Raw genomic sequence first — 11,241 nt, forward strand, 5'->3', positions numbered from 1 at the left:
GTTCTATTTTCTACATTGTAGAATAATAGTTAAGACATTAAAACAATGAAATAACACATGGAATCATGTAGTAACCAAAAGTGTTAAATCAAAATATATTTCATATGACATTCTTCAAAGTATCCACCCTTGGCCTTGACAGCTTTTTACATGCTTGGCATTCTCTCAACCAGCTTCTTGAGGTAGGCACCTGGAATGCATTTCAATTAACAGGTGTTCCTTGTTGAAAGGTCATTTGTGTTAATTCTTTCCTTCTTAAATCGGTTTGTGCTAATCAGTTGTGTTGTGACAAGGTAGGGGTGGAATACAGAAGATATCCCTATTTGGTAAAAGACCAAGTCCATATTATGGCAAGAAGAGCTCAAATAAGCAAAAAGAAACAGCAGGCCATCATTACTTTAAAACATGAAGTTCAGTCAATCCGGAACATTTCAAGAACTTTGAAAGTTTCTTCAAGTGCAGTCGCAAAACCATCAAGCACTATGACGAAACTGGCTCATGAGGACCGCCACAGGAAAGGAATACCCAGAGTTACATCTCCTGCAGAGGATAAGTTCATTTGAATTACCAGCCAAGTAACAGACTTCTCAAAATCAACTATTCAGAGGTGAAACAGGCCTTCATGGTCAATTTGCTGCAAAGAAACAACTACTAAAGGCCATCAATAAGAATAAACTTGCTTGAGCCAAGAAACACATTAGACTGGTGAAAATCTGTCCTTTGGTCTGATGAGATTTTTGTTTTCTACCAAAAAATGGCCTCCACAATCACCCGACCTCAACCCAATTGAGATGGTTTGGGATGAGTTGGACCGCAGAGTAAGAAAAGCAGCCAACAGGTGCCAGCATATGTTGGAAGTCCTTCAAGACTGTTGGAAAAGCATTCCAGGTGAAGTTGGTTGAGAGAATGCCAAGAGTGTGCAAAGCTGTCATCTAGGTGGCATTTCAAAAATGTCACACCAAATGATATGTTTCACACTATTTGTTAATACATGATTCCATGTGTTATTTCATAGTTTTGATGTCTTCATTATTACTCTACAATGTTGAAAATAGTCAAAATTAAACAAAAACCCTTGAATGAGTAGGTGTCCAAACTTTTGACAGGTACTGTGTGCGTGCGTACGTGCACACACACAGTGTATTACCTCGAATAAACCTGTATTGAATTTGTCACTTTAGGTCACCTTGATAACTGCAATTTGTCTCAAATTGTGCAAATACGTTAGAAACTTTCGTAGGCTAGGTTGTAGCAACCTCATGATGGGTATAGGGCAAATTTTAGTATCAGTAGCCTAAACCTATTGATGTTACATTGAGCTGGGTGAATGGAATATGAATGACAGTGATTCAATATGATGTAATAGAAATAAGGCGAGCCATAAAACAAATAAAATCGCCACTGGTATCTACCCTTTGTACAATGCCAAGGATTATATGCACAATATGTAAAGTGTGTAGTGTTTAGTAATCTGTTGATCACTACATTCTGCAGTGAAGAACAATGGAATCTACAGTGTGGACCCTTGACTTGTCTGAAGCTGTTTCCTTTAAGAAATATGTCATGAGGCATAAGGAACCAAAACATGCCTTTGCCATGAGATGAGGGCGATTCATCCGACAAATGTTTGACCGTCAAAGAAATGTCCCGATCCGTCTATATTCCAACAGATATAGGGCGAGAGAGCAATGCACCTTGAGGAAACATGCAGTGCGAGAAAAGCCGTTTTCCCTCCAAGCGGCGTGAGAACACAGAAACGGGCTACGTCTTTGTACTGCACTGAGTATGGCGGCAGATCAAAGTGTACAATCTATGGAAGCAGATCACAGGAACATGTTTTGCAATGTGATAGAAGGGAGTGGGTAGCCTAGCAACACTTCAAAGCAGCTACTGTGTGGAGGGGCATTACCCATAGCGTAGTCAGAGCATAGCATTAGACCACAAGATAAAATAAAGTACAGAGAGAGCACTGGATGGTCAGCTTTTAGTCCTTTGTATGAAGGTTGTTGAATATTCCTGTTTGATTTGTACTTTCCCTTCTCCAAAAATATTACTGTATCTGAACGATATCTATCAAACACAGAGAGCAAGTGTATTAGTAAGAGATAGGCCTATGTATTCTTTAGATTTAACCTACTGTGTAGGAAGCCTAGATATTTCATAATTCACCACATTGGATTTTCCTGCCTTAAAATGAGACCAATGGATTGTGATCTTACCTTTGTTATGAACAGAGTAGAAACAATTAACTTCCAACAGATTGTAATGCAGAGATGGAAATATACAGAAGCCCGTTATCAGAGAGGTACATACACTAGTGAGCAAGGTAGTGACGATTTCAGCAGACAGTCCAGTATGGTTAAATTGTGCAACGGCTTGTGACCATTTGTTTTTGTACAGTCTCAGTAGCGGATTTGAATTTAGAGGATAGGCCTACCTCATTGGCCTTCTCATTATTAGATTTGCTTACTAACAGACAAACACTAGCACCGTGGCACACAACATCCTGGTATTCCAATGAGGTGTTCCAGTGGCCTGGAATTCAAATGCAGGCACACAATTCAAACCAGGCAATCTGAGGAATTCAACAATTTTTTCCCTATCCTCCATTGCTACGGTCTGCTACAGAAAATGAAGGACTGCCCACTAGGTCACAGATTTCACAAATTTAAAACAGCAATCATTGACTAACTACAACTCTGGTAAACTACATCAATATTTCTAATGTACTGTGGCCCAATGCAACCTGTAAATAATAATGAATTGTTCCATCCCCCCATTATCTCAAATGTCATTATGAGCTGAAATACAGCCAATGTGGGACTGGATATGAAAAAGAAAAAAAAAAAACAGCTAATCAAGGGCTTTGCCAAAATAGTGTGCTCTGAGAAAGTGAAGGCATCATTAATTTTGTGCTTTTCTTCCCTTTTTCCCTTGAAATACGTAGCTTCTGTATTAATAATGTGATGAATACGTAACTGTAACCGCCATGTGTGTAAACAGTTAAGCCAGAGCTCTGCCTCCACTTTCAATACAAGAATAACATGTGACATCACTTAAGTTCCACAGGGTTAGCGGCGCGAGGAGAGGCCAAAGAAAGTTGCTTTTGTGCTTATGGACTGGGAGTTTGAAGCATTTAGACTATATTAGCACATTTTATATGGGCAAACTAGAATGTTCCTGCTTGCAAAAGCATAAGACAAAGTTCTTCACAATCCGTTTTATTTCTCAATCAAGCCCGTCTCGCATGCTTCTGTTCTGACTGTGTGACCAAAATAGGACAGATGTCATCGACCAGAAACGACAAACAAGCAGGATGAAAACAGTCACTTCAAAAACGTCTCATCTGAGTCCGTCTTGCCATCAGCCCTTCCTTCCTGCTGGCTCGGTTCAAAAAGCATTCTGACTAGAGAGAGAAACAAGCTATGTCTGTCTCTCTGGGCCTCCTGGGCTCCTGTCTTCACCTTCTCCTCGCTGCCTTTTCACTTAGATATTACTAGCCACTGTTTGACTACTATGCTAATCCCATGCTAAGTTCAGCACACAAGGACACTGTCTGAGCTCTGAGGTAGGCCTGGCATTTGAGCTGTGATTCACTGGCAGCTAGAGGTCTTGATGACTGCGCGTGACTGTTCATGGCCTTTGCCTTTTTGCACCTGCCTAAACAATTACAAGGAGCTGACAAGTCTGACTCATTGTCCCTTCTTGGATGGCTGCTGCATCTTAGACACTAGCGCCGGCTGTACAGCCGATTAGAGACTCATATTCAGCCAGGTATTTTTTCAACTTAAATTAACCAGGCTACTTTTCTATAGAGCTCGCCAGCTTGTAGTCCTAAAAGACAGATGAGTTACCTCTGGTTCATTCAGCCATTCCTATGGAGAAAACGAATGGGGAAAGAATAGGATTTTGGGATAAGGTCTGAGGTTAACACAGACTTAGGAGATCTTATATATGTTTTGTTCTATGAGACAATCAGTCAACGTGACATCAGTAGTCTACCACCTAACCCAATATTGGACTAAAGGAGCATAATGTTACTCCTTAGCCCAAGAACTGTACATGTTCTGTTTATAGGGCTCTGGAAGCCAAAACAGCGAAATACTCCATCAAAACGGCAAACGATTCTCAATTGCCTTTCGTGAACTAACACTCGCATTTGACTTGACAATCCCCACCCCCCAACTTTTCTGACAGCTAGTTTGAGAAAATGTTTTACTTACTATGACTGATATGTGGTTGTCTCACCTAGATATCTTAAGATGCACCAACTAAGTTGCTCTGGAAAAGAGCACCCTGCTAAATTACTAAAATGTAAACGCAAAATTGCAGTACAGTTCTAGAAACAGAAATCCCTCTACTTTCAATCACACCAAAATAATGTAATAAATACTCAAATACACACTGTGCACTGTTGTAACAGTTGCAGCAGACGGTACTTTTCACTGACAACACGTTCGTGGCATCTGTCTTCCGTTTACACAGATGTTAGGAGACGCAAATAGTTCATTACCACAGGTAGTCCACTTCTGTTTTCCATAAACAAGCGCTGTAACATGGAAATATGGCTGTGTGGGAAGCCTAACAAGGTGTGTATCAATTTAACTTTTAATTATTACTCCTCGCTACCAGTCAGAACCAGATGTTGATTACAAAGCTTTGAAACCTAGGCTAATACCAAGAGGGAATGCCATCTCCAATAGGACTAACACAGTCAGTTGCGTAAGCTGAATATTTAAATGAGTGACAAGTTAAAATTCAGAAACAAAAGTGCAAAGATGTGCCTAGTAAAAATCTGAAAAAGTTCTGGACATCTTTCAAGGAGAACTTGTGGGGACTGTGGTAGGGCCACATTTGTCAAATACTTGTTTCCTCATATCTACGTCTATTTTTATTTCTAGCCAGCTTGCCTTTAATGCTTACAAATACAGTCTTGCAGAATTTGGATCTGCACGTGCATAGTGGGATAACGGATTTCACAGTCTACACTATGTAATTACTAGTTTATGAGGCTTCCATTGTGAAGTCAGGCAAACAGCACTGTGCGTACGAAATAACATGCATATCTATGACAGATACACAAATCAATTTTTATTGGTCACATACACATATTTAGCAGATATTATTGCGGGTGTAGCGAAATACTTGTGTTCCAATCTAACAATGCACACAAATCTAAAAGTAAAAGAATGGAATGAAGAAATAGAGAGAGTACCAGTCAAAAGTTTTAAAACACCCACTCATGCAAGTGCTTCTTTATTTTTAGTATTTTCTACATTGTAGAATAATAGTGAAGACATCAGAACTATGAAATAACACATATGGAATCATGTAGTAACCAACAAAAAAAAGTGTTAAACAAAACAAAATAGATTTTATATTTGAAATTCTTTAAGTAGCCACCCTTTGCCTTGACAGCTTTGCACACGCTTGGCATTCTCTCAACCAGCTTCACCTGGAATGCATTTCCAACAGTCTTGAAGGAGTTCCCACATATGCTGAGCACTTGTTGGCAGCTTTTCCTTCACTCCGCGGTCCAACTCATCCCAAACCATCTCAATTGGGTTGAGGTAGGGTGATTGTGGAGGCCAGGTCATCTGATGCAGCCCTCCATCACTCTCCTTGATAAAATAGCCCTTAGACAGCCTGGAGATGTTGGGTCATTGTCCTGTTTAAAAACAAATGATAAACCAGTGTGGCTACCACAGCATGGGACTAAGTGTGCCTTAATTTCTAAATAACTCTAAGAGTGGCATCAGCAAAGCACACCTCAATGCTTCACGGTGAGAACTACACATGCAGAGATCATCCCTTCACCTACTCTACATTTCACAAAGACAGCAGTTGGAACCAAAAATCTCAAATTTGTACTCAGAACAAAGGACAGATTTCCACCGGTCTAATGTCCATTGCTCGTGTTTATTGGCCCAAGCAAGTCTCTTCTTATTGGTGTCCTTTAGTAGTGGTTTCTATGCAGCAATTCGTAAGTCGCTCTGAATAAGAGCGTCTGCTAAATGACGTAAATGTAAAAAATGTAAATGTAAACGAAGGCCTGATTCACAGTATCCTCTGAACAGTTGATGTTGAGATGTGTCTGTTACTTGAACTCCGTGAAGCATTTATTTGGGATGCAATTTCTGAGGCTGGTAACTCGAACGAACTTATCCTCTGCAGCAGAGGCAACTCTGGGTCTTCCTTACCTGTGGCGATCGTCATGAGAGCCAATTTCATCGTAGCGCTTGACGGTTTTTGCAACTGCACTTGAAGAAACTTTCAAAGTTCATTACATTTTGCAGATTGACTGACCTTCATGTCTTAAAGTAATGATGGACTGTCATTTCTCTTTGCTTATTTGAGCTGTTCTTGCCATAATATGGACTTGGTCTTTTACCAAATAGGGTTATCTTCTGTATTCCACCCCTACCTTGTCACAACACAACTGATTGGCTCAAATGCATTAAGGGAAAAAAAATCCACAAATTAACTTAAGGCACACCTGTTATTTGAAATGCATTCCAAGTGACTACCTCAAAGATGGTTGAGAAAATGCCAAGAGTGTGCAAAGCTGTCAAGGCAAAGGGTGGCTACTTTGAAGAATCTGAAATAAATCTATTTGTCTAACACTTTTTGGGTTGCTACATGATTCCATAGTTTTGATGTCTTCACTATTATTCTACAATTTAAATCAATCTGTAAAAAATGAAATAAAAAACCTTGAATGAGTAGGTGTGTCAACTTGACTGGTACTGTGTATATATAGTGCATTCGGGAAGTATTCAGACCCCTTGACTTTTCCCAAATGTTGTTACGTTACAGCCTTATTCTAAAATTGATTAAATAGATTGAGGGGGAAAAAAACTACACACAATAGCCCATAATGACAAAGCAAAAACAGTTTTTTAAATTTGTGTAGTTGGATGGGAGCATCGCTGCACAGCTATTTTCAGGTCTCTCCAGAGATGTTCGATCATCCGGGCTCTGGCTGGGCCACTCAAGGACATTCAGAGACTTGTCCCGAAGCCACTCCTGCGTTGTCTTGGCTGTGTGCTTAGGGTCGTGTCCTGTTGGAAGGTGAACCTTCACCCCAGTCTGAGGTGCTGAGCACTCTGGAGTATTTTTTCATCAAGGATCTCTGTACATACTCCGTTCATTTTTTCCCTAGATGCTGACTTGTCTCCCAGCCTGTCAGAGTTACCATCGGGTCCTTCGTCACCTCCCTGACCAAGGCCCTTCTCCCCCGATTGCTCAGTTTTGGCCGGGTGGACAGCTCTTGGAAGAGTCTTAGTGGTTCCAAACTTCTTTTATTTAAGAATGATGGAGGTCACTGTTCTTCAGGACCTTCAATGCTGCAGACATTTTTTTGGTACCCTTCCCCAGATCTGTTACTTGGCCCAATACTGTCTCGGAGCTCTACAGACAATTCCTTCAACCTCATGGCTGGTTTTGCTTTGACATTCACTGACAACTGTGGGACCTTATATAGACAGGTGTGTGCCTTTCCAAATGATGTCCAATCAATTGAATTTACCAAAGGTGGACTAAAATCAAGTTGTAGAAACATCAAGGATGAACAATGGATAGAGGATGCACCCGATTTCAATTTCAAGTCTCATAGCAAAGAGTCTGAATACTTATTTAAAGGAGAAAGGGGATACCTCGTCAGCTGTACAACAATGCAGTAAACTAAAATGTGTCTTCCGCAAGAGAACTGTTGGTTAACGGCCTTGCTCAGGAGCAGGACGACAGATTTTTACCTTGTCAGCTCAGGGATTCTATAAATAAGGTATTTCTGTTTATTTGTAATAAATTTGCAAACATTCCAAAAACCTGTTTTCGCTTTGTAATTATGGGTTATTGTGTGTAGACTGAGGAATGTATTTTATTTAATCAATTTCAGAATAAGGATGTAATGTAACAAAACGTGGAAAAAGTCAAGGGGCCCGAATACTTCCCGAAAGCACTGTATGTAATGGGATGTAAAGACATTATGAACAGTATGTGGACAGAATATGGTGGCTTGGTTGAGTGACTTAGTAAACAGAAACACTGACACACCAATAGGTGTAGTGTGACATGGCTAAAAAAAAGTTTTTTTTAACTCTACAAGGCTCATTGTTTCCTAAAGAGCTATGGAGATGAGAGCGACAGGCATGATGCCATATTCATTTATTTTTATGTTGTACTAATTTAGTACAAGCACAGATGACTAGAATGGTATGCTCCACTATGAAAAAATGAAATGTGTAGACCTACTAGCACACGGTTAACGAGACATCAATGACAACACGTGACAGACGTTTAATTGTTTCCTCAATGTCAGATACATCAGCATGTGGCAGTGTCACTATCAGCATGTGGCAATGTCACTATCGCCTCGCCCACTATTTTAAGTGGTCTATCGATTTTCTAGGCCATCGTTGTGCGTATCTCTTGCTGCTAACAAACCGCAGGGCCCATTGCCTGATGGTTGAAATGTACTGGAAATAATTACCCTTGCAATAAACAATAACATGTGGAAATTTAACCGATATAGTCCACTGAACTTGATTATTGCCAACTGTCCCATGCAGCCAATTCAAGCGGCTACAGATAAGGAGTCCTGATTATTTAAGTCACTTCTAGGAGAGGCTTAAAGTGTACAGCTGAAACAGTGTATTTTAATCAAAACATTTCCATTCAAGCTCAATATACCTAATGACACACATTTAAGGTTTGTTTGAAATTGGTTCAGGCCAACAGCATTATTGTAATATTTTGTATGCTGTTTAAAAACAAATTGAGCAAATTCGTAGCCTATTTCACTGTCTGGGAAACAATATAGCCGGTTTACATTGCCGTTTGGAAAATACAGGAAACGTTCGCTCTGATGTGCTCTGAAGTCTGAATATGTTCGTGCCATAAGTGGCTGGGTTACTATCCAATCCTGTTATGTAAAGTAGCTGGAGATTATCTCCCAATGATAGAGTTTTACCGGGATGTAGTCAGGAAACGTAACACTAGCCGCATGGCAGCAGAAACAAAGAATGTAACAATTTAGCGAAGGAGTGGCAGCGGGAAATTATAGAACACTGATAGTAGCAGGGGTTTCACAAATTACAACATTTTGAGATTAGCATCACTGAAGGCTAATCAAATAATTATACTGACCTGTTGCGTTCTTTCCGCCGGATTCATCATCACAGCTTGACGAAAACTGTTATCCACATAAGACGCCATTGTTTTGAAGACGCGTTAAAAACAATTAAATTGCTTATCTTGTTGACAATTCTCTAATGTTCGCGGTCTGTGTATGCACAGACCAAGCCACAATCTCTGTTCCCACTTTGTTATCCACTAAGAGAACTCCAGTGTGCTAAAAATGGATAATTAGTCCCCCCGGCCAGGCCACAATGTGAGCCTCGGGGTTTATTCTGTCCCCAAACCGACACCAGAAGGCTGCCACCGGTCCAAACAAACTTCCTAACAAGGCGCGGCTCGAAGAATCCAGAATCCAACTCACAGTAGATCTGTTGCTGTACAATTTGTATTATGGTAAAACGGTTCCTTTATCTAAACCGACACTAAAAACCAATCCATTGATCTTCAGCATTTTTGCGTTTGCCACAATTTCATGTTACCGCCTTCAAAGAAAAAAGTAGAACTCTATCCTGACAGTAACCGGTTGTCCATTTTTTTTTATATAAACCTATACATGTAGAAAGGCAACCTTTAAAAAATCATTATGATAGGTTTAAAAGTGACGATGAGGCCACAGCTTTCTGCTGTATGCCGCCATGGTGACTGACACAAGGGAAAGCTCATGGGCGAGTCCATTTACAAAAATAGAGCCGGGGGACAATGCATTGTGGCCTACAAAGCTATCCTTTGTCGCCATCCAATGACAGAACCTGGAATAAAACACACAGATAGGCTACCGAAGGGGCAAATACTTATTATGCACATTTGGGAACAATGAATTGTTATGGACCTTAACGATGTGAATATATCCGATTTTTTTGTCCTTTTTATTGACAACATGAAACTCTATTTGACTGGAATTTCATTCTGCTTTGATATATGGAGGAAAATATCAAGTGTAGAAGTAGGAAATGTGGAAAAAGTTATATTCAATTCCATTTAATTATATTATATTTCCTTATTCTAACCACGTGTTATATTTGTATGCTTCAGTGCTGTTCAAGCTCTTCTATTCAAGAAAAATCTGTGGCCAATTGTACATTTACATTTTGTAAAATTGGAGAAGTTCAAAACAACAGGGAAATCTCCGTTTTCCAACTTCAGTGTGTTTAATGTCTCGTTCATGTGCATATCGGAACTAGGAAACTCGGAAATGTACGAATTGCCAACTGGTTGAACGCAACAGGTGTATAACTACAATACATGAGGCTGCTGAGGTTTGGGAGGCTCATAATAATGTCCGGAACGGAGCTAATGGAATGGCATCAAACACCTGGAAACCGTGTGTGATGTATTTGATACCATTGCACTCATTCCGCCCTAGCCATTACCACGACTCTGTCCTCCTCAAAACCTGTGCCACCAACCTCCTGTGAACTACAACCAGTTAGCAAGTCGTACATTTCCGAGTTTCCTATATCTTACTAGCACAAGCACAAAAAAAGAAGACTGGTAAAAATACTTTTGAACCATCATCCAACTCGGAATTCCAAGTTTCGACTTTTTGACCTAAAGATCACTGATGTTATGATTTTGTTTTTTTACAAGTTCCCAGATGTACAGGGTCTTATTTCACTGATTCCGAAGCCTGATAAAGACCCTTCTCTCATTGACAATTGGAGACCAATTACTTTATTAAATATTGATTACAAATTGATTGCTCTGGTTTATGTCAAAATATTTTTTTTTTTAAAGAATAGATACCATTATAAATTAGACTCAAACAGGATTTAGGAAAGGCCGTCATATATACTCCGATATTCGTTTAGTCTTGGACCTTTTAGATTATTCAGATGAAATGGACTCAAATGCTGTTGTTTTATTTTTGGACTTCTGTAAAACCTTTGACACAATTGAACATTAATTTCTCTATCGGTCTCTTAAACTTTTTGGTTTCGGTGAAAATGTTATCAAAGTCATTTGCATGTTTTACAAAGATATAAATAGTTATGTGATACTAAACCGTAATACATACAAAGATTCAGTATCAACAGAAGTGCACGACAGGGATGCCCATTTTCGCCCTTTTTATTCATTTTGGTAGTGGAACTTCTATCTCTAGAT

General features: G+C 39.7%; 1 protein-coding gene across 11 annotated transcripts in view; it reads right to left on the bottom strand.

Annotated features, from left to right (window-relative positions):
* The window catches only part of LOC106604533 (rap guanine nucleotide exchange factor 2), a 147,030-nt gene extending 137,232 nt beyond the window's left edge, over nt 1-9,798 (bottom strand). For all 11 annotated transcript variants that reach the window (XM_082975128.1, XM_082975125.1, XM_082975127.1 and 8 more), the window contains exon 1: nt 9,148-9,798. In XM_082975128.1, the coding sequence (XP_082831254.1) occupies nt 9,148-9,216 (69 nt within the window). In that variant the 5' untranslated portion in view covers nt 9,217-9,798. The remainder of the gene's footprint in view (nt 1-9,147) is intronic.
* Nucleotides 9,799-11,241: the final 1,443 nt, after the last annotated feature.

The sequence above is a fragment of the Salmo salar genome, chromosome 05 (assembly GCF_965601325.2).
Source record: "Salmo salar chromosome 05, fSalSal1, whole genome shotgun sequence".
In the NCBI taxonomy this organism is placed as follows: Eukaryota; Metazoa; Chordata; class Actinopteri; order Salmoniformes; family Salmonidae; genus Salmo; species Salmo salar.